The 21,628-nt window shown below is 38.9% G+C and overlaps 2 protein-coding genes across 5 annotated transcripts; both read left to right on the top strand.

Annotated features, from left to right (window-relative positions):
* Window positions 1-50: 50 nt before the first annotated feature.
* Window positions 51-14,157, top strand: SNURF (SNRPN upstream open reading frame). 4 transcript variants are annotated; one of them, XM_057542314.1, is made up of 4 exons: window positions 51-195; window positions 4,805-4,900; window positions 8,382-8,548; window positions 14,020-14,153. In XM_057542314.1, exons 1-3 carry the CDS (start codon window positions 182-184, stop codon window positions 8,491-8,493), a joined length of 222 nt encoding a protein of 73 aa, XP_057398297.1. In that variant the 5' UTR covers window positions 51-181; the 3' UTR covers window positions 8,494-8,548; window positions 14,020-14,153. The 4 variants fall into 4 exon arrangements, with proteins under 4 accessions (XP_057398297.1, XP_028021509.1, XP_057398295.1 ...); XM_028165708.2 differs by lacking the exon at window positions 51-195 and adding an exon at window positions 2,880-3,019 and having other exon boundaries at window positions 8,382-8,513; window positions 14,021-14,157; XM_057542312.1 differs by lacking the exon at window positions 51-195 and adding an exon at window positions 2,880-3,019.
* Window positions 14,030-19,927, top strand: SNRPN (small nuclear ribonucleoprotein polypeptide N). Its single transcript, XM_007179114.3, has 7 exons — window positions 14,030-14,166; window positions 15,452-15,603; window positions 17,868-17,979; window positions 18,432-18,584; window positions 19,037-19,175; window positions 19,532-19,657; window positions 19,763-19,927. The coding sequence occupies exons 1-7, from the start codon at window positions 14,164-14,166 to the stop codon at window positions 19,798-19,800; spliced, it is 723 nt and encodes a 240-aa protein (XP_007179176.1). The 5' UTR covers window positions 14,030-14,163; the 3' UTR covers window positions 19,801-19,927.
* Window positions 19,928-21,628: the final 1,701 nt, after the last annotated feature.

Here is a 21,628-nt window from a genome sequence, read left to right as displayed (position 1 = left end):
CACCTCGCTACTGCGGCAAACAGACGCGCATGCGTGCCCAAGGCCCGGTGGTGAGGGGGTTGCCGCGCACGCGCAGGCAGAGCCGGCGTATTTCTTGGTGCCGCCCCGGCAAAGGCCGCGTAGAGTGGAGCTGCTGCCGGAGATGCCTAACGGTGTGTTCTGAGGAGCGGCCAGCGGCGCGATGGAGCGGGCCAGGTCAGCTGTGTGGTGTCTTCCCTCAGAGGCAGCATGGGAAACATTTTTGTTTGCATGATATCCCAGGCTTCCAGAACTAGAAGTATTTCAGTATTTACTGGGGATCTGGGCCCTCAAGTTCTTTGTCCGGAGGCCGGATAGGACACCTTCTGGAGGCTTGGGGCTGGGCTGACCCTCCTTGGGGGTATTCTGTCCGCGTCTTGTCAGGTCTTGGCGCGTCTGCACCACCCTGTCGCGTTCCCTCAGACCCTCTCTAGGGTGGCCCTTTGTCCTTGAGGTCCAAGGCCGTGACTGTGGGTGGCGAGGGTACATCGCGGTGGCCACCGCGGTGTGTGAGGTGGGGGAGGGTACACGGGGTGGGGTCAGTGGGGCCGCAGTACTGGCCAAGGGGCAGCAGGTGCTGTGTCCACGGAGGCACTGGTGTGTGGCAGTAGTGGGAGGGGGTGGTTGGGGTGCCTCCTATGGCACTGATATGAAGGGGGCGGCGGGGTGACCGCGATGGCTGTGGCGGGGGTGATTGGAGGAGGCGGCGGGTTGACCGCGGTGGCTGTGGCGGGGGTGATTGGAGGAGGCGGCAGGGTGACCGCGGTGGCTGTGGCGGGGGTGATTGGAGGGGGTGGCGGGAGTGTGGTGGGGTGGCCTGTGTTGCCACGGTGTGTGGGGACGGCGGGGTGACAGCGATGACGGGGGCCGCAGGGTGGCGGTGGGGCCGTGACAGGGCTGCGGGTCTCACAGAGTGGCCCTCTGGGCAGGGGCAGGGGCGGGGGCGGGCAGTTGGAGGAGGCCATTCGTTTGAAGAAAAGAGAGAACGTTCAATTTTGTGTGACTGGTGGTGCTCTTAGAATTTGAATACTGTGGCGAAACTCCTACCCTGCGCCTCAACTGAAGGGGTGGCTGCAGAAATGCCCGGTCCTTATATACGTAACTCCTTTATATTTCTCCCATTTGTGGGTTTGGTGTAAGATGAGGGATGTTATGTCCACAGCCTATTTAGTGCATCTTGCGGGGGACCTGCCACGTTCTGGGATGTGACACGTAGGGGCGTCTGTCGTTCGCATAGGTTTTCCCTGCGTTTGGAATGAAAATTTCGAAGGCCAGCCCGGGAGTGCGCGGGGGTCGGTGTCACGTCACTGCCATTGTGCAGCTCCGCGAAGATGGCTGCTGCCGCAGCTGTACGGGTCTGCGCAGGCGCGAGGGGTGGGGGGGGTGCTGCCCCTCCCCCCCAGTGCCGCAGTGTGGGAGGGGCAGCTGTGCCACTTCTGCCTGGCAGGGGTGTCAGCCGCACCCTCTGCAAAGCGACGCGCTAGGTAGAGGAGGTGGGCCTGGGTGGGCGGCTGCCGCGTCCTAATGCCGCAGTAGGGAAGGTGTGGGTTGAGGGTGCGCAGGCGCAGCAGCGACGACACCACCTCCCCCCTGCAGTGGGGCATGCTGCGGGGGACGGGGTTTGCGCAGCCTTTGCTGTGTGGGGCGGCCAGCCACCTCCTTCGCCTGTGTGCCCAATCCCTGTTTTCTTCCCTACTGTGCTGCAGTGGGGGTAGGGGGAGGGGAGGAAGGAGACAGGTTTGCTCAGCCTCTGCCTGGCATTCCACCATTTCCCTGCAGTGCCGCAGTGGCGTGGGGAAGGTGGGGAGACCAGAGATTTATACAGGGGGCAATTTGTACATTCTGTGCCTGCCTGGAATGGCAGGGCAGCCGCACTGTGCCCCTGGTTTTCTGTCACGCTTAAGGGAGAGGTGGGGGCCTGGAGGCCAAGAGAGGTGAGGGCATTCCGGGATTTTACTGTGCTACTTAAGACAGCCTCCATCACCGGTGCAGGTGCTTTTCCATTTTTGTAGATTCTCCCTAGGTTGTATTGTGAACAATCTTAACTGTTCGCCACATTCAGGTAGCTTAAGTATCCCTTTAGACAACTCCCGTTCCTATAACCTCTGATTTCAACTTTCCAGGTTATATAATTCCACAACTGCATCTCTTTTAAGTGTCTGTCGTATTTCTTAATCGCTGGATATTCCATTGGTGATGTCATCTTTATAGATAACTTTCCTTAAATCAGGGGGTCGCAGCTCCTCCAGGGCTCCTAGGAACTGAGGGCTGAGTTGTGCTTGCTCAAGGAGGACTGGAGAGAGAAAAGTAGAATGTGGGTGTATGTGGGATTAGTGAATTCTTGCCCTTAATCGGATTTTTAAATTAATGGTTTCGTTCCATCATTTTTGAAGTTGGAGCTGCTGTGAATATTTGCTGAGAAAGGATAATTAACAAAGTATTCCCGTATTATGTATTCCACTACTTTGACTTTTGGGGGTAAAGTTTTAAGGACTTTCTTTGCAGGATTTTGATGGGCTTGCCTTTTTTCTTTTTTTTCTCATGCATCATAAACAGTACGCCTGTTTGTGTGCTGAGTTAGAATGTAATTAAGGAAAATATAAATTCAGAAGCCTGGGAAGCTTTGTTCTGGAATTATTTTCGAGTAGTTTGAAAAATAGCAGGAGTCTGGTATTTTGCGATACTTATGATTTGCACCTATTTTTTTCTGCTTGTAGGAAGATAGTGCTTCAAATATGAACTTCTGATCATTTGGCCCTTTGCAAGATGAGTGTGCATCATTCCTGGTCCGCCATTTTGTAGTCTTGCCCTCGGGCTGAGGACCTCAATATGGCGGCCCCTGTGGAAAGCGCTGAAGTTTGAAGGTCTCTCTCCTGACTTGTGAATATTTGGCATAGTACCACGGCTTTTTGAGGATGGGGAGGGAGTGTGAATGCTTTCTGAAGTTTAGAGCAAGGACACTTAGTCGAAGGACTGACTGTGTGTTGCTTTCTAAAGCAAGGTATGTTGAGCAAGAGTTGTTGACGGTTAAGGCCGCATCCTTCACTAATAAAGGTTTGGCAGAGAAGTTTATTTTCTGATTCCTGAATGCTGGGTGGCTCAGAATTCTTTTTGATGATTCTATAGGGTTTTTTTTGGAGACACTGATCGTCTTATATTTGTTGGAAGATCACAGACTGGGATTACCTCACATTATATTTGTGTTTTTTATTTTTATTTCTCATTCTTGAGGTCCTAGTCATTGAGTTTATAATTGAGGTTTTTTTGGGGGGAGAGGTGTAAGGCATCCTAAATATTTGATAGACTATTAGGCCGTTTATAATTGAGGTTTTTTTGGGGGGGAGAGGTGTAAGACATCCTAAATATTTGATAGAATATTAGGCCGTTAGGAAAAATATTGTGTGATCTCATCACATTTTCTTTTCAGTGCATTTCCAGATTAGTATTTTTTTAATGAAAGTGATTTTGGAGCAAAAAATTAACATTATGTACATATAACAACATTTTATTTCCTTAAATGCTAATTTTCTGAAATGTTCACTTTTGATGAAATCCTATTTATGGATTTCTTTCTCATTAGGTACTTTAGGTGTTGTCACATTGTCTAATCAAAGGTCAAGGAAATTAGCAAAGTATTTACAGTAGTTTTACCATTTAAAAATCTGATATGTGATTTTTAAAAAAATGGTCTTTTCTACTGCTTGATTAGAACATTGAAGTTTTTGAAGCAAGAAAACAATTTGGGGTCATTGGTAGGCTATTTTGGTTACTTTGCATAATCTAAATATGAATTCTAAAAGCACAGGTTCAGGGAATTATCTTTTGGGATGTGTCCTTTGAATTCTGCCTTTGAAAAATTACATTGCATGACTTGTGTAAAATGCCTTTCTCTCCTTTCTGATTTGACATTTTAAAATTTCAGTTTCATGAGTGGTTCCTGTAGTTTCTAATCTGGATGACCCAAGTAGATTTCATGTTCAGATCCCTTGAGCAGACATTTTGTGCGCTGTTCTGCAGATTATAATGTCAGTGGCTATGTTTCTTTTTTTTAAACAGTTTTAAAATTTCTTGTTTTGCAAATCCTAAGAAGCATTTGCACAAGAGGTTGCTTAGACATTTTGAAATTTAAATTTTATTCTTTATTCCACTATACGAAATGATCTATCATAGTAAACTATTTTTCAAACCATTTTTAGAATCAACGTTGTTATTTTTTCAGGGATATGTAGGTATGGGTAGTATGCCTGTATATAAATGTATCTCTGTAAGTGTATAGTTTTATATCTGTATGTGTGAATATATGTAGGAATACACAATTTTGCTTAATTTTTTGATAGTTTTTCTTCCAAGTTTTCTGAGGTCAAAGGGATGCTAAAGGGAGAAAGTGGTTTTAGGATAGATTTTTGACTATTGGTGGATAAAGATATTCTAAGATTTCAATTTTACTTTTTTTTCTTTTCAGTTTTATTGAGATATAATTGACATACATCACTCTACCGTGTTTTAATTAGATTTAATTAGGTTAATTAGATGGAGTTTAAAAACTCCCATCATACTAAATACAGTTCTGAATATAATCTTTATTTATTTATTTATTTGGCTGCGTCGGGTCTTAGTTGCGGCACATGGGATCTTAGTTCCCCGACCAGGGATTGAACCTGGGTCCCCTGCATTGGAAGGCAAATTCTTAACCACTGGACCACCAGGGAAGTCCCTATAATCTTTAAATAAATGGTTATTTCAAAAATTGATGACGTGTATAAAACAAATCCTCTTTCTGCTTCAGGGACCGTTTACACCTGAGACGGACCACAGAACAGCACGTACCAGAGGTAGAAGTCCAAGTCAAACGGAGAAGAACAGCCTCACTGAGCAACCAGGAGTGAGTACAGTCAGCGTTGAGAACCAATTTAGGGCATTTTCAAATTGGAACAAAGTATCCTGTGATCAGGGGCTTGAAATGAATTTAATTAATGAAAGAAGCTTGTGCATGTTATATCGATATAGCAAAAAAGCAGTTAAATCATCCTTAACCGTGCCATCCTAACTTAACTCAAATTTGTTAAAATTTTAGTAATATGTATTTCCCTTTTTTCCATATATGTGTGGGTGAGTGGTATCTTCATAAAATTCTACATCCTTCAACATATTTATATTAAAATTATTTCTGCTGTATTTATATTGTTACTAAGTCACTTTTTCTGTGCTTGCAAAATGTTCTGTGCTTTGAAGAGATGTTAATTTATGTATTCATGCTTGCTTTGCAATATTTAGAATTTTATTTTTAGTTAGTACATTTATCCAGTTAAAAACTTGTATACATTTTTTCCCTTCATTTATTTAGGATATGCATATGTGTTTCTAGAAGAGACATTTCAATTAAAAATATATTAACATTTCTAATGACATGGTATATATTGAGTCTACAGTTATGTGCATTTTGTCATTACCACAAATCTTGACAGTATCTGTGGGTAACATCATTTTTCTTTCCTAAAGCTGTTATTTTTCAAAATTATAAGTATTAGTAATATATGAATATAATCTCTTCTTAACACATAATTTTGAGATAAAAAGTGAATGCCTACTTCAGTATACCACTAGTCCATTCCCCTTCTCTCTCCAGATATAATCCTCAGGTACTTTGATCTCTATTGTTTCAAACCTTTTCCTATGCATTCTTGCATACACACATGGGGTGAGGGGAGGCATCTTTGTGATTTGTTTGTTTACATACATGAGATTTATTCTGTAACAATGTGCCTTGGGGATCTTTCCATGTCAGTGCATATAAATCTACCTTATTTTACAAATTGCAGAGTATGGGTGCTGTAATAACATAGTTACATTTATCATTAGCTTACTGATGGATATTTAGGTTGTTTGCTTTTCTTAGTTATTACAATGAAGGTAAGAGCAGTCAATCTGAAAAATAATATTGCAGTTGTCCCTTGAATAACAAGGGAGTTGGGGTGCAACCCCCCATATAGGCAAAAATCCCCATATATCTTTTGAGTCCCCCCAAATTTTTTTTTTTTTTTTTGGCTTTTTTTTTTTTAATTTATTTATTTTTGGCTGTGTTGGGTCTTCGTTTCTGTGCGAGGGCTTTCTCTAGCTGCGGTGAGCGGGGGCCACTCTTCATCGCAGTGCGCGGACCTCTTATTGTCGTGGCCTCTCTTGTTGCAGAGCACAGGCTCCAGACGCGCAGGCTCAGTAATTCTGGCTCACGGGCCTAGTTGCTCCGCGGCATGTGGGATCTTCCCAGACCAGGGCTCGAACCCGTGTCCCCTGCATTAGCAGGCAGAGTGTCAACCACTGTGCCACCAGGGAAGCCCCCCCCAAATTTAACTGCTAATAGCCTGCTGTTGACCAGAAGCCTTACTGATAACATAAACAGTTGATTAACACATATTTTTATGTTAAATGTATATCTACATATATTTTATGCATTCATGACATACCTAACTTTTTCTTTTTTTGATATTTCTATCCTCTGTGGTTTGTCTGCAAGTTTTTTCAAATTGTCACAAATCTCAAAAAACTTTTCCAATATATTTATTGGAAAAAATATCAACATATAAGTAGACCCACGCAATTCAAACCCATGTTCAAGGGTCAGCTGTAGTTATTAATATTTATTTGTATTTTATTTCACTTCAAATATAAAGCTTTTTACAGAAATTGTTGTAAAAAGTGGGTAACATTTTGTGTCTTATTTTTGTTATTTGTTCATTTTATATGTGGAAAAATTTCAGTATATTTGCACATTTAAAATTATTGGTTAGGCGAAAGATTTCTCCATTTTCCCATGTTTATTTTACTTATTCTTCATAGTTCATTATTCTTTGTTACATTTTCGTTTTGGAAATTACTTTGAAAAGGAATATTTAAGAATGAATATTTTATATAGTTTGTCCTTTATAATAGGCATTTGCTTATTTTCTTTTATATGGTAATGTCATTTTTCCCCTTCAGTCTCTTGTAACTTCAGAGTTTTTAAAAGTGCCATTTTTTCCTCCCCAGACTCTCTAGAAATATCTTGATGTAGTTTAGAGATTGGTGGAGGTATGGGTGGAGGGGATTTCTTGGGGGAGGATCTTTGTTAGTGGGTGAAGGTTCTATCATATTTGTTATATTTTATTAGAGCCTTTATCCAGTGCAGCATCAATGTGGACCAGTATAACAGATTATCATGTCCTAATCTTGTAAAAGACTGCTTTAGGTGTCATTAGTTTGTCAATATCTATGGAAATATTTTGTTGCTTTTGAAGAAGAAATAACTTCATTTTCCTGATGTCTGTTATGTATATTATGTAAAAATACTAGAGGATGCTGCACTAGGGGAAGAATCTGAGGGGAGTTTTGAGTTAGGAAAATAGTGTAATTTCCCCAGCCACCTTTATCCACTTTGTGAGTGGATTATAGGAACAGGTAAGCAGTATTGATATTCTCTAAACCCAGCTTTAATCCTGAGTCATCTAGTTAACATTAACTTTGGTGTGATCCCAGAGGCCCACCATGAATAACAAAGATACTGCTATCACTTGTTAAACTCAGATGATTAGAGGTTACCTCCTAGGAACCATGGACAAAGTCCAGCCTAATTCTTTATTATATAACAGAATGTTAACAATGTTATTTAAAAACTACAGAAAATAGCGGAAAACCTTTTATCACAGTCCCATTTTCAAATCCAGCTGCTGTTGAATATTTTCATATATGTATACTTATCAACAAGGGCAGAATTGGCTGGTGATTTTTTTTTTTTCGTGCTTGTATTATTAGCCAGCAACTGTGTAACCTCCTGCATCTCTTATCCTCAGGATCAGATTCACAGCCAGATGACTGATAGGTAGGAATATGTTGAGCATTTTTTTCCAGAATTCCCTGATGACTAATAGGTGGTTGTTTACATAGTTTAAGAGCTTAAATAGCCTGGGCCCTGGAAGTTCTTTGTTTTAGGTAGTGACTTCTTGTCAGCATGAATGACAGCCTTAATGTCTCACTGGAAATGCCTTAACAAATGCCCACCTCCCTCCTTGGGGGTTAAAGAATTGTTTCCAGATTGGAAAGTAAGTAGTGGATATTATACTGACGGTACTTTCACAGGGCATTTTAAACAAAAAGAGCTCTTTTTTTTTTTTTTTTGAAGTTCCTTGCTAGTATCCCCAAAGAGGGTAAGTATCCCTCAGTCCCAGTAACTGTGTGGAGTCTCCTGTTTTATACTTTCTTCATAAGGTAATGGCATGCTCTGACCCTAAATGAGGATCTCCTTAAATGTAAGGGTCTCTGTGTTTTCTTTCACATTGTTATCTATATAGGAAAATGTCTTTTCATTTATGTGTATTGTGCTCTTGTCATAGGTGTCACCTGTATCCAAGGCGATCTCAGCAGCAGCAGCAGCAAGTACCTGTGGTGGATTTCCAGGCGGAACTGAGACAGGCATTCTTAGCTGAGACACCAAGAGGTGGTTAAAGCAGTATTGGAACACCCAGGTAGCTGATTCCAAGAGAGAAAACAAAACAAAACAAAACAGGTTAGAGTTGTTGCAGTCATGATCAAGAATAAAGAACTAATTAAAGGGTAGGGTGTTTGGAGGTCATTTAATTATTTGGGATATGTCCAAAGAAATTTTTTTTCTTAAAGGCTTCATACAAATAAACACATAGCAGAAAGTTTAAAAAAGTAAAAGCAGGATCTTAATGCTTTTACCCTAACACTTGTCATGTATTACTTTCCAGACATTGTATAGTCCTTGCTTTTTAGGTAGTTTTATTCATATTTAACTTGTACTGATTTTCAAGTTAACATATGAAAAATATTTCATTATAAATAGCTGCTGAATATCCTGCTAATATGTTTTATAATTTCTTTTTGTGAGAGACTTCATTTTTTCTGCTGGTAGTTTGAAATAAAACTTCAGTGAATTGCTTTGAATAAAACTTTAGATAGGATCATTTCCTTGGATATGCAGATGTAAAAATAAATTGAGGCAAGGAATTTGAAATTAAGGTACATTTTCTGAATTGTATTATGAATTATTAGTCTTTATTATCATGAAAAAATATAGTGTCAGTTACACTTTCATCTTCATTGCTTATGTTAATTATATATAATCTGTTTCTATTGAATTATAAATACACATCACATCCATTAGCAAATTAGAAGCTAAGTATTTCCCATGCTTATTTACTAATTATTTTTTTGTTTTATCTTTTTCTTACCTTTTTTTACCAATGTGTTCGAATCAGCTGACAATGTAATAAAGCTATTAATCTATGATTTTTCAATGTTACGTAGATTTATTTACAATGTGTCTTCTTGTGTTGGTTGCTTAGATTTTTAGGAAAACGCTATTAATTTTGATTTAATACTTTATTTTTCCTTTCCGACTTTTTAAAAATTAAGATCTCAATCCAAAGGGTTTAATATATACTTTTTAGAAACCACGAGAGGAAAGGGGTTTATAGATGAGTTTTCTTCTAGATTTTCTTTATTTCCATTTTGAAATATAACCCCTCAACTCAAATTAATTAGGCCTGTTTACGGCCATCATTTCGAATTTTAAAGCAAAGGGAAAACCCTCCCCAGCTGAATCCTTTACCCAGCATTCTCCAGTAATTGATTGGATTTGATTGCAAGACAGTGGAATTGATTTCAGGCGATAGAATCTGATCATTGTCCTCAGCTGTTCCCCAGAGTAAGGGCATTTTTAAAAGAGTAAGTGTGCATAATTGACTATTTTTAACCAAGAATTTTTTGGCTCCTCAGTGCAGTTTACATACTCTTGTAAGTTCCTGAGTAAAGTAATATTTAAATTATACATTATGATCTGTAAGTAGGGCCATCCAATTTTCTGTGTTTCAAGTGCTCGTTTCATCTAAACAGTACTAGGTACTAGGATTGTTATAGAGCAGGAGTTGGTAAAGTATCTGGCCCATTTATTGCCTGTTTTTGTAAATTTATTGGCACACAGCCATGTCTATTTATTTATGTATGGCCTGTGGCTGTTATTGTCAGTACAGTGGCAGATGGGAGTATTTGTGACAGACTGAATGGCAGGCAAAGCCTACAATATTTATTATCTTTCCCTTTAAAAGAAAAAGTTGGCTAATCTCTCTCTTACTCTCTTAGAGAACCACTTTCAAAGATGAAAACACTAAGGTGGAGCCAGTAAGGGAGTGGTGATAATATACAATGTGGTGGAGGGAAAGGGGTTGTAGAAGGAGAGTATATGAAGTAAATATTCCAGGGTAGAGAACCAGATGAATTTTTGGGATAAGGGTCAGGTCTGAGACTAGTGCTAAAGTCTGCTATACATGTAAATGGGTAAAGGCATTTTAACAGTTGATATGTTTTCTTTTTCATTATAAAAATCTAAATCATGTGAGTGATAGCCAAGAAAAATGGGAAAGTAAACCACAGACTTTAAATACCCATGTTTCAACGGCAGCAGCATGAGGTTGAATTTTCTTTCATTTTGCCCTTCTGCTTTTTTTTGAAAATGTAGTTAATTGTAATCATGCTTTTACACTATTCCACTTACATGTATATCATTAATGTTCCTTCATTTTATTACACAGTAGTCACAATTATCATTTGTAATGAATAAATGATGGTCCATTCATGATTTACTTTTCCTTTGTACTTGTGTTTTTTTTCCTCTAGTTTGCTATGCTGTTATGAATCTTAGTTCTATATTTTTAAGATATATTTGGTATTTTTAATTTATTAGGGTAAGGATCCAATTTTGGGCTTAGGGTATAAATACTAGTATGATTCTTAAATGTTTTGTTATGTTGCTTTCTAACAGCATTATAAGCAGTATTCAAGCAGTATTCTTGATTGCCATCAAGAATACTTGCTAGAGTGATAATTTCTTAGTACTACCTTTGTTGTCTTTTTTTTCCCTTTGATAAATAGTTTCAAAAAGGGAAAAATTGTTTTCCTCTGGTTTAAATGGCATTGCTTTGTGGATTAATAGTTTCCACTTATTTGTGTTTTCTCATGTTAGACTTTTTGCATTTTTTTTCTGTGAAGGGTCTGTTATTTAACCAGGAGAATGAACACTAATACATTACCATTATTCTGAGACTTCTCATTTCTTACATGTTGCTTGGCCAAGTCTGACCATCATATCCTTTGATTTAAGGAAGCTTTACATATTTATGTAGTTTAATTTAACATTTCAAACTCCACACGTTTCAAAAGTTTGAGAACTTCCTTCTCTGAGGAATCCCAGGATGTTTTTGGTCAGGGTCTCGGGGCCATTTTTTTGCTTATGTGCACTTTCATCAGGAGATTTACTGTAACTGCTAATTCCTTAATTCAGTGTGATATTGCTGCTCTTGTTTTCTTCCTCATAAAGCATTTCGTTCTCCTTTACTGTGGAGATACATTTAATCATTCTACAAAGTGATATATCTCCTTTCCCCTACAAGAGTTCACGATTATGGTCTGCTAAATTCAGGGACGAGAGATAATTGTTCCTAAATTTCAAGTCCCTTTCATTAAGGGAAGCCTTTCTTAACCTCCCCAGTCAGTCAACCCCTATTCTGAGTGAAATGTGTATCTCCTATTATGCAAATTATTTTATACATATTACATCCCCAGTTCTGAGGTCTCCAGTTCTTTAGTCCATGACTCAAATCACCAGATGCATTTTTATACTTGATAACTGGGTAACAAGATAGTGCGTATGGGAGGGATTTGGAACCTCAAACAGGTTAGATGGACAGACGCATGCCTGACTGGCCTTCCTTTTTTGTTCTGATCCACTATACCAGGAAATCTTGTTTGCATTTGTTGATCTCTTAATAGCTAAACTCTATGAACTAGGGCTGATGAGGTATGTGTTCACTGAAAGGCCAAGCGGGATAAAACCTTTGAAATGGGTTGGATTGGGAAATCTCAACTCTAAAATCTGTTTGGCACTTGAAGGTAAAAGCCCTGTCTCTGAATTTTAAACTTTTACTGGAGAGGTGACTACAAATTCCCACCTTAAATGCACATTTGATACTGGTTTCCATTATATTAATCTTTACATCTGAAACCTTTTTGTGATTGCATTTCTTTCCTTTAAATGAAGTTTTGAAAAGCTACATCCAGCTACATCCTTTTTTTTTTCCTAATAATCACTGTCTTGTGGCTCATTGTCCGGTAGCACGTCTCCATTGTTGGTAAGGGAGTGAGCTTCAGTAGTAGTGTCTTGTTGAACGTTTAGCTGTGTTTTTTTTCTTTGAGGGCACCAATGGCAGTGTAAAAAGTAATCTTACTATGGATTTTGACCATTATTTGAAAGTCCAGACAGTTTACTTTTTAAAAACAGCTTTCTTGGTGTATAGTTCCTATACCATAGAATTTACCCAGTTACAAACAAGTGCTTTTTAGTAAATTTACAGAATTTTGCAGTCAATGCAACACATACTCTTAGTATTTTCCATTACCCAAGTAAGATCCCCTCGTGCCCATTTAATTCATTCCCCATTTCCACCCCTAATTCAGACAACCACTTAATTTACTTCCTGTCTCCATGGGTTGATGAAGATCTTAAATCTTAGATATGCTATCATAAAAATGGAAATTGGTAGTGATTCAAACATATACCAAGTATTCCTGAATTTATAGTCTGCTTTATAGAGAATCCTATCAGAATTCAGAACATCTGAATTATAGGCCTTAAACTTCTCATGTGAATTTGGATTAGAAACTACATTTATTGCGGGGAGGATTGACTTTCAGGAAAAGCTGCACAAAGGATGCATGGCAGTTTGCATGTGGAGAACAAAGCTTGGAAGATATTCTGAGTAATGATCAGTTTATTTTATTAGAAAACCTGATACCCTCCAAGTTCTCATAAAAATGTATTGAACTGCCATCAAATTTTGGTAATTATAGGGAAACATCCCCTCTGCATTTTACCATCCTTACTGAATTATTTATTTTATATCATTATGATATCTTCTAGTGTTATAGTTCCACATGTATAATGGTATCCTCACCATTCTTTTACCTTATTGTTTTGATGTTGCCATAGTTCATAACCACTATTTAAATGATTTCATTTTCACATCCTAAAATAGATGATTTTAAATGAACTTAAGCAGTTTACTGTTTGTAAATTTTCTCTATTGAAAAAACAGTGGAGACAACAATCTTACTGGAAATGTTTGCATTGTTAAAAGTACAATTATACCAGATTTTGTTTATGATACTGAGTTACTTTTATGCATAAATCCAAATTCCCATTCAAAAGGAACATAATTTGTGTGTTTCCTTTTAAATGAGTATGATTAGTTTGAGACCCTTTACCAGTTTTGGCTAGGTTTGGTTCTCATACTTATTCAAAGCATTTTCTTAAGTATATTGGGGGAAAATGAGAGTATTGTTCTAATGCTTATTTCTTTGATTACTTAGAAAGTTGACTGTATATCTGTGTAAGCATTTAGTAGTTGTATGTCCCCTTTTAACAAAGGACATCTTAAGCAGGTATATGATAATACATTAAGTTCTTGGTGAAGGGAGATTTCCTAGCTTATTTTGAAGGGACTTTGGCTTAAGGAAAGGGAACACTGAGGTAGAAAACATTTAGGTGGTTCAGCCAAGGAGCAGAAGTTTGGACTAACTCAGAGGGAGAAACTTAAGGATACCAAAATGTTGAAGTTGAGATGACTTGGTGTTAATTTGTGACCAGAGAATGAAACACTACCTTAAATAAGGATGGAAAGAGAAAATAATACATTTTGGGAATGGAAAATGAAGCTTATTTTTGAAACATTTAAGAATTTCTGTGTAAAATTAAATTTAACCACCTGTTAACTCTGGGTGTGTACAGTGTGGGAGTTAAGGTGATGGAATGGTGAAATTTGGTGTTTACTTGGTGCGTATGAGAGCATGAGGGGATATTTTTGAATGTCTCTTATAGTGCTTTTCATGCAAAATTGTCTACCTGTTTTAAAACATGGTAGATTGCAGTGCAGCTAGATCATGCTTTCCTCTGCAGGCTCCATCTACTATTCGAAGCTTCCGCCCCAGCTTGCGTTGTTTGTAGGAGAACCTGCGTCATACCTTTATCTGTAGCCTTCCCTTAGGTCTTAAGGATCCTGAAACTTCCCTGTGGACATTGGATTTGGTGGAGCAGCAATCATGGTAAGATGTATATTAGGGCAGAGGGGTGAGAAGCTAATGTAAATGCCCAATATAATAGATTTCCAGAGTGTGGGGTGTTTGGGGGTTCTTAATATGGAATTAATCTATAGAGATGATGCATCATTTCATGGAATAACAACTGGTGAAGACCTATGTCTGTTGTCCTGTTACAGTGGTATAATGGTTTGGGAAACATCTTAAGAGAAATCTTGCATTGTGAGGAAATACAGAAGAGAGTTTTTGGTCATAATTACAGTGGTAAGGGACCGTCCTACAGATGGGGGACTCTGAGGTCAGATTTCAATAGATAAAAAGACTACTTTAAAAATGGAGGGTCCAGCGAAACCACAGCCAAGGGAAAGGCCTTGGCAGAATCAGCAGGGAAAGAAAAATGGAGGGGTTTGGGGCTTTGAGGCTTGATTGGTTCAAAGGAAGGCTGTCTGTAGAGAGAAATACAGCATTCTAATCCATTTTGTGTTTCTGTTTAAGTTTAGCTAATCAAGAACATATATTAACTGGAAAGATATCCAAAGGGACTGAAAATTAGTTTTTGAGGAATGGGAAGAATGTTAGATTTTACGTGGTTTGTGGTCTTCCAAAGTGCCACAGTATGTAAATAGATACAGTATTTCTGCATATTAAAGTTTCATTGGAGTGGGCAATTAAGATGAAAATATTTTTAAAAGGTGCCTTAGCGGGACAAAAATGAAAGAAAAAGAGTTTGAGGAACATTGATCAAAGTTCTGAATGATATGGGATGTGGGGTGTGGTGGAACTAGGACAGAGACCTTTAAAAGGGAACTGAGAAATGATACATCGTATTTGCATTGGGTCGATGGGAGTTGCAAAGTTTTTGATGGAGATAGGAGTTTCCCACCATTTGGCTAGGTGTCTAGAGGAAAAGAAATAGCCAACAGGGTAAAGTATTCTGTAGGAGGGTGGGGCTTGGGATTAGAATTGGGGAAAGGACAGGGATTAAAATGATGGAATACTAAAAGGGAGAACTGGGTTTGGGAATCTTTACTGGGGAGGAAATATATTTAGGGCAATGGAAAACTGCATAGGGAGGGATTCTGAGAAGCAGAGGGTTCCATAGGGGAGTATAAATGGCCCTGGGTCCAAATTTGGTCTAGTATCTTAAAGGTATGGAGAAAAGAAATGGAGGCATGATATTTTTGTTAAGGAAGCCAGGTTTGGATTGGTATAGGAGTGGAGAAGGAACAGGAAAGGGTTAGAAAGTAGCTGCAGACAAGCTGATGACTAACTCTTCTCTTACTCCTTCCAGACTGTGGGAAAGAGCAGCAAGATGCTGCAGCACATTGACTATAGGATGAGATGTATCTTGCAAGATGGCCGGATCTTCATTGGCACCTTTAAGGCCTTTGACAAGCATATGAACTTGATCCTCTGTGATTGTGATGAGTTCAGGAAGATCAAGTAAGGCCACTTGGGTTTGGGCAGTGGGATACTGAGGGAGAGGCAGAACAGTAGTGAGGGTAACTGAAGGAGGTAGGGAAAAGACAGGACTGGTCTCTTGTCTAATGTCCTGGCCTCATCTCTGAATTGGATGAATCTCCCAGTATTAAGAGTCAGCTGTATCCACACTACTGTTTTAATTTTGGAAATACAATTATGAACTAAACTGGGAATAAGACTGTATGGTATGATCAAAATAACAAGTTATATTTATTTAGAAAATTGAGAAATGATAGGTAACATTAATCTGCAACATTCCTTCAGATTGAGGGAACCTTAAGAATAACAATTACTCTTCATGGTTGAGGAGTTGAGATGTGAATAGAATAATTCAGGCTGTGTCTAGCAATTGTTCGGCCAGCCTGTTTTCATGCCCCTTGTTTTGTCTGAATCCTCATGGTGAGTGTTGATTTGGTCTCAATCCCTAACCCCCTTGCTTATTTATCTTTGTGATTTGCCCATGCTGTTTCTTCAGAAATAACCTCTGTGTGTTTGTGCCTTACCATAGGAGGTCACCCTCTTTGCACCTGTGATTGGGGAGCTTCCTTTAACAATAAGAGCATGCCACTTGCTAGATCCCAGGGACATTCTACTTCCATTCAGTTGACTTTTCATTCAGAGTATTTGGGTCAGTGCTTGTAATATCTCCAGACGTTCAAGATGGCTTTGTTTCAGGCTCTTGGCAGAATTTACAAGGCATCACCCTTGACCATTAGCTTTATTTCTTCTATTTCCACAGTTAACGATATACTGTCCAAAAATTTAATTTGACCACTTCATTTAGGGATTTCAGATATGAAGAGAAAGGTGATGATGACCTTTGCCTGCCTGCTATAAGTCTGTTCTTCTCAAATCTGAATAGAATTAGTAACATATTCCTGTCCTTCCCTTTTTATTCATTCTTAGTCTTCTTCCTGCATACAAAGTTGGATCATTTCAGAAATTCTAGGATGGTGAATGCTTCAATGTTAATTTTTTGTTTAAATAATCTGCCATTTTACTGAAAAGAATTTTTAAAAATACTTAAAATGTTGATGAATACTAAAGACATTTGATGAATGCTTTAGGTATATTCTTAATTTCTGTTTCACCCTTCAGTAAGTTACAGGGATAATCTCACCTAAATGATGCATTACCTATAGTATGTAGTATAAACCTCATGCATGTATGATTTTTGCTGCTGACAGATGAAGAAATTAGAATCACAGAGGTTAGAAAAAGTTTTCAAAAAAATTTCCCATGGTTATATTGTATGTGGTAAGTCCAGGAATAAACAGGTGTCTGTTATTAAAAACTTTCTGGTACGCCGTCATTGCCTCTTGCTGTTCCCATCCCTTATTTCAGTTGTCTGTCGTCAGTATTTACTTATATAGTTAAAAAATGATTTAAATCCCATCTTAACATGAAAACTCGAGGTTTCAGTTTTGCCTGTCTTTAAAGGCTTAGCCAGTGGCGATCATTTTATAATGTATAGAAATATTGAATTACTGTGTTGTGCATCAGAAACTAACATAGTGTTGTAGGTCGCTTATACTTCAAAAAGAAACTCATAGAAAAAAGAGATCAGATTTGTGGCTGCCAGAGGCAGGGGATGGGGGAGGGTGAGTTGGATGAAAGTGGTCAAAAGGTACAAACTTCCAGTTTTAAGATAATTAGGTACAAGGGGTGTAATGTACAATATGATGAATATGATTAACACTGCTGTATGTTATATATGAAAGTTGTTATGAGAGTAAATCCTAAGAGTTTTCATCACAAGGAAAAACATTTTTTCTTTTATAAGACGTGTTGGATGTCCACTAAACGTATTGTGGTAATCATTTCATGAAGTATGTAAGTCATTATGCTGTACATCCTAAACTTACACAGTGCTGTATGTCAATTATATCTCAGTAAAACTGAAAGAAAAAAGTAAAATTCCAAGTTTTACAATCAGTACTATTAAAAAAAAAATCCTAGCTACGTTATTTGCATCTGTGTTTCACAAAGAAATTAGTTTTGCTGTAGTATAACATTGAGGGAACATTCTGGAAGATTGAAGTACGATAGGAAAAGAGCCGTTCACCCTTATATGTCAGTTGAGTCTAGTTTTGTTTGTCATAACTCATTAACTGTTTGAGCATGAGCATCTGGGCATCAATTATTGTCTTCATTGATACTTATCTATAAAAATGTTAGTGAGTGATCCATAACTTATCATACTAAAATTTTCTTCTGATTTACAGGCCAAAGAATGCTAAGCAGCCAGAGCGTGAAGAAAAACGGGTTTTGGGTCTGGTGTTGCTGCGTGGGGAGAACTTGGTTTCCATGACTGTGGAGGGACCACCCCCCAAAGATGTAAGGAAGATGTAGGACAGGACAGAACATTAATGTGGAAGGACATCACATTATTTGAAATATTTGCTAAATCAGGGTACAGCAGAGGCACAGTATAGTGTGCCTTTGTCAAGTAAAACGTGCCTGGCACTTGATGTAAGTTCTTGCTTGTCTATACTGGGAGATTAAGGGTTTTCTGATGGGTTAGTCTACATGCTGGCTGCAACCTAGATACGGGTAGGAGTTGGTGATTTATTTCCTCTTGGTGGGGTCGTGAAAATATATGGGCTTACAATTTGACAAATGTACAATTTAATCTGTAGGATGCCTCCTGTGATGCTATTTTGAATACAGAACTAATATGAGATAGGTGATAATGGGAAAATGGTGGGGAAAGGGTAGTTTTTTAGGAATAAGATTATTGATAACTTTCATAAGTCATTTGATTTCAAGCTATAATTTTTTTGTTTCAGACTGGCATTGCTCGGGTACCACTTGCTGGAGCTGCAGGAGGCCCTGGGGTTGGTAGGGCAGCCGGCAGAGGTGTTCCAGCTGGTGTTCCAATTCCCCAGGCTCCTGCTGGATTAGCAGGCCCTGTCCGAGGGGTTGGGGGGCCATCCCAACAGGTGAGGAACCATTAGTTTTTATATTATTGGGAGAAAGTGCCTATAACCTGAGGCTGAGGAGATTAAAAAATCTGAAAGTACATGCTATACTATGTAAGCAGCGTATGCTGTAGAGGGAAGAGAGGTACAGATGCACATTAGGAAGGCAGTAGATTAAAGCCACCATGATAATAGTAACTCACCACTGTTGGTGAGTGAAGAGGAATATGGATGGATAAACCGGAGTTGAGAAAATGCAAAAGGGCTGATTAGGTTAAAAGGGGGCATGTTCAGTTTAAAGGAGAATGTGATAGTGTGCCAAGATTTTTTTTAAATGAGAATAACAGGAGAAGTGCAGAATTGCACTTCTTAATTTTTTGTTTAATAGTCTGTGATCATCCTCTTATTTTCTGTATTTGAATGATGCAAGGAAGTGCCTTACCTTGACTGTCTTTCTAACCATTCCTTCTCAGGTAATGACCCCACAGGGAAGAGGCACTGTTGCCGCTGCTGCAGTTGCTGCTACTGCGAGTATTGCTGGAGCCCCAACTCAGTATCCACCAGGGCGCGGGACTGCACCTACACCTGTTGGTCGAGCAACCCCACCTCCAGGTAAGGAATTGATGGACAAGAATTAAAACAATTTGATTCTTAGATATAGGTGTGGATCTGTGAAAAAATTGTATCATCTTGAGGAGTAATGATGAAAAATACTCTAAGATACTGAATTAAGGCCCAGCCTAACTACCTAACTAGGAACTTGTAATATGTTTTCCACTTTTGGACACTGATTTTTAGTGAAAGGCTATGGACTCTTTTGAGTTGGGATGGCCAGCATGGCAGTGGTCAAGGAGAAATTGTTCAATTCTACTTACTACCAGGCTTATTTCTTTAAATATTATCTTGTGTTTAATGCTCCCATCTTAGCTGATTTATGAGGCCTTTATTTCTGCCATTTTTCATTCTAGGAATTATGGCTCCTCCACCTGGTATGAGACCACCCATGGGCCCACCAATTGGGCTTCCTCCTACTCGAGGGACGCCAATAGGCATGCCCCCTCCAGGAATGAGACCCCCTCCTCCAGGAATAAGAGGTGAGTGGGTATACATATTCTCAGTGGTGCTATCCAGGCCCCTGAATATTTACATGTTTTTCTATTTTTTTATGATCTCATGGAATTTTGCTTTTTCTTTTCAAGGTCCACCTCCCCCAGGAATGCGTCCACCAAGACCCTAGGATACTATTGATCCTTAGTCACTTTTTTTTCCTGCAATGTGTCTTGTGAAATGTGTGGAGTGTTTGTGAGCTTTTGTCTCCTCTGCTGCATTAATATTAGCTAATAAATGCATAAATTAAACTGTGAGGTACTGTTGTACATTTTTTTGCCTTTTGTTTTTATTTTTGAGGTCAGGGTGAAGACTGGGATTTTTCTGGTCTTGAAGTTATTTTGGATTAGGTAAATCCTGTTAACCAACTCATTTAAATAATTTTCTCTTTAATTCTTATGATAAAATGGTTGTGATACTTTTTTCAGCTTCATAACTTTGACTTTGTGCACTGACTGGTGTCAGGTAATAACCTTTACACGTAATGAAACTTGACCCAGGGGGTTAAGTGGTTCATCTAAGATTCACACATAGCCCCCTCTACTTTACTACGCCATACATACTTGAAGGAAAGTAGGGATGTGACGAAAGGCCTTGTAAGGCCATCTATAGAAGGAAACTATGGTGTTGAATTAGACTTTGTTCATTCAATCAAAGCATTTGGAATAGGAGGGTACTCCTTTTCCTTGCAAGTTTACCTCAGTTGATGAGCTTTTTACAGTGCCCTGTGCCTGTGCGGTCAGAGAGATGACACTATCCTGGAGTAATCATCATTCCCTACTAGTGAGTATTTACTTACAAATTTTTAAATGAATGGCAGAGCGTGGGTCTTGGGAGCTGGGGAGACTGCATATTTGAGACAAGTTGTGTTACTTAAAGATAACTTACACTCTGAAATATAGTTGACACTTTTTTCTTTTTAATTTTACTTTTTGGCCGTGCCACATGGCATGTAGGATCTTAGTTCCCTGACCAGGGATTGAACCAGCGCCCCCTGCATTGAAAGCATGGAGTCTTAACCACTGGACCGCCAGGGACAGTTGATACTCCTAAGTACAAATTATGATTATATCCAGCTGCATCAGTTAGTGATGTATGGGAAGTGTTCAGAGAAGTAGACATTATCTTCCAGTTAAATAGTTAAGGAATGGCCAGATATCTAGATCTAGTTAGAATTGGTTAGGGAACAATGAAATCACTTTTAAACGGAAGAGGTAGGAGGTTTTAAGCTTTACAGCTAAGGTTTCAACTAGACAATAAATGAGTCCTTATTGATTGTAGGAATTAGCTTGTAAAATACCACAGTTAAAGATTGGTAGTAACTCCTTAATAATTTAAGACTGGTAGTCTGATTGTGTCTTCTCCTTCGATGTTTATCAGCAGAGGTTGTATTTGTGTTTCCTTTTCCAGCTTTTAAATCATGGCCTTTCAAGTAATAGTCTCTGGAAGAAAAGGGGCCTTCAAAATGACTACAGTTGCTGGCACCAACTTTATGTGGTCTGTCCCAAAGTAGTTTTTAAGATTAGTGACCACTATGAGGTAAGGAACAAAAGAAGCCAAGCCTTCCTTGGTTTAGGAGATTTTTATAATACATATGTGATACTTTTTTCAGAGTTTGTGAATGTTACAAAGGAACTGTGGTTATCAGAGCCCCAGGCATCTGGATCACTGTAGACAAAACTATTCTTTTAGGATAAAATTGACCCTGATATATATGACAGATACAACCTTCAGTTTTTAGAGCAAGAGTATGTAAAGAGTCTTATTTTCTGAGCGGTCTCCTCACTGGATCAACTTCAAATAATTTGTGGTACTCTTTTCTGTTTTTGGAGGGAAGACATTCATCCTTGTATACATCTGCTGGCATGCATGGCCTTTAGATTTTGACATGAGTGGTCACGGCATATTTGAAGAAGACTTGTTCTCTAATATTCTTAACTAAAGATGGCCTCTTTTGT

The sequence above is a fragment of the Balaenoptera acutorostrata genome, chromosome 3 (genome assembly GCF_949987535.1).
Source record: "Balaenoptera acutorostrata chromosome 3, mBalAcu1.1, whole genome shotgun sequence".
Taxonomy (NCBI): domain Eukaryota; kingdom Metazoa; phylum Chordata; class Mammalia; order Artiodactyla; family Balaenopteridae; genus Balaenoptera; species Balaenoptera acutorostrata.
Note: the sequence above shows the minus strand (reverse complement) of the source record. Positions and strands in the feature narration are given on the sequence as shown.

Coding starts and splice junctions, on each gene's coding strand:
- SNURF (XM_028165708.2), top strand. CDS start 2,934: ATGGGGAGGGAGTGTGAATGCTTTCTGAAGTTTAGAGCAAGGACACTT. Junction 3,020..4,804: donor GTGTTGCTTTCTAAAGCAAG/GTATGTTGAGCA, acceptor TTTCTGCTTCAG/GGACCGTTTACACCTGAGAC. Junction 4,901..8,381: donor GCCTCACTGAGCAACCAGGA/GTGAGTACAGTC, acceptor CTCTTGTCATAG/GTGTCACCTGTATCCAAGGC.
- SNRPN (XM_007179114.3), top strand. Junction 17,980..18,431: donor AGGGACCACCCCCCAAAGAT/GTAAGGAAGATG, acceptor TTTTTGTTTCAG/ACTGGCATTGCTCGGGTACC. Junction 19,176..19,531: donor TCGAGCAACCCCACCTCCAG/GTAAGGAATTGA, acceptor TTTTCATTCTAG/GAATTATGGCTCCTCCACCT.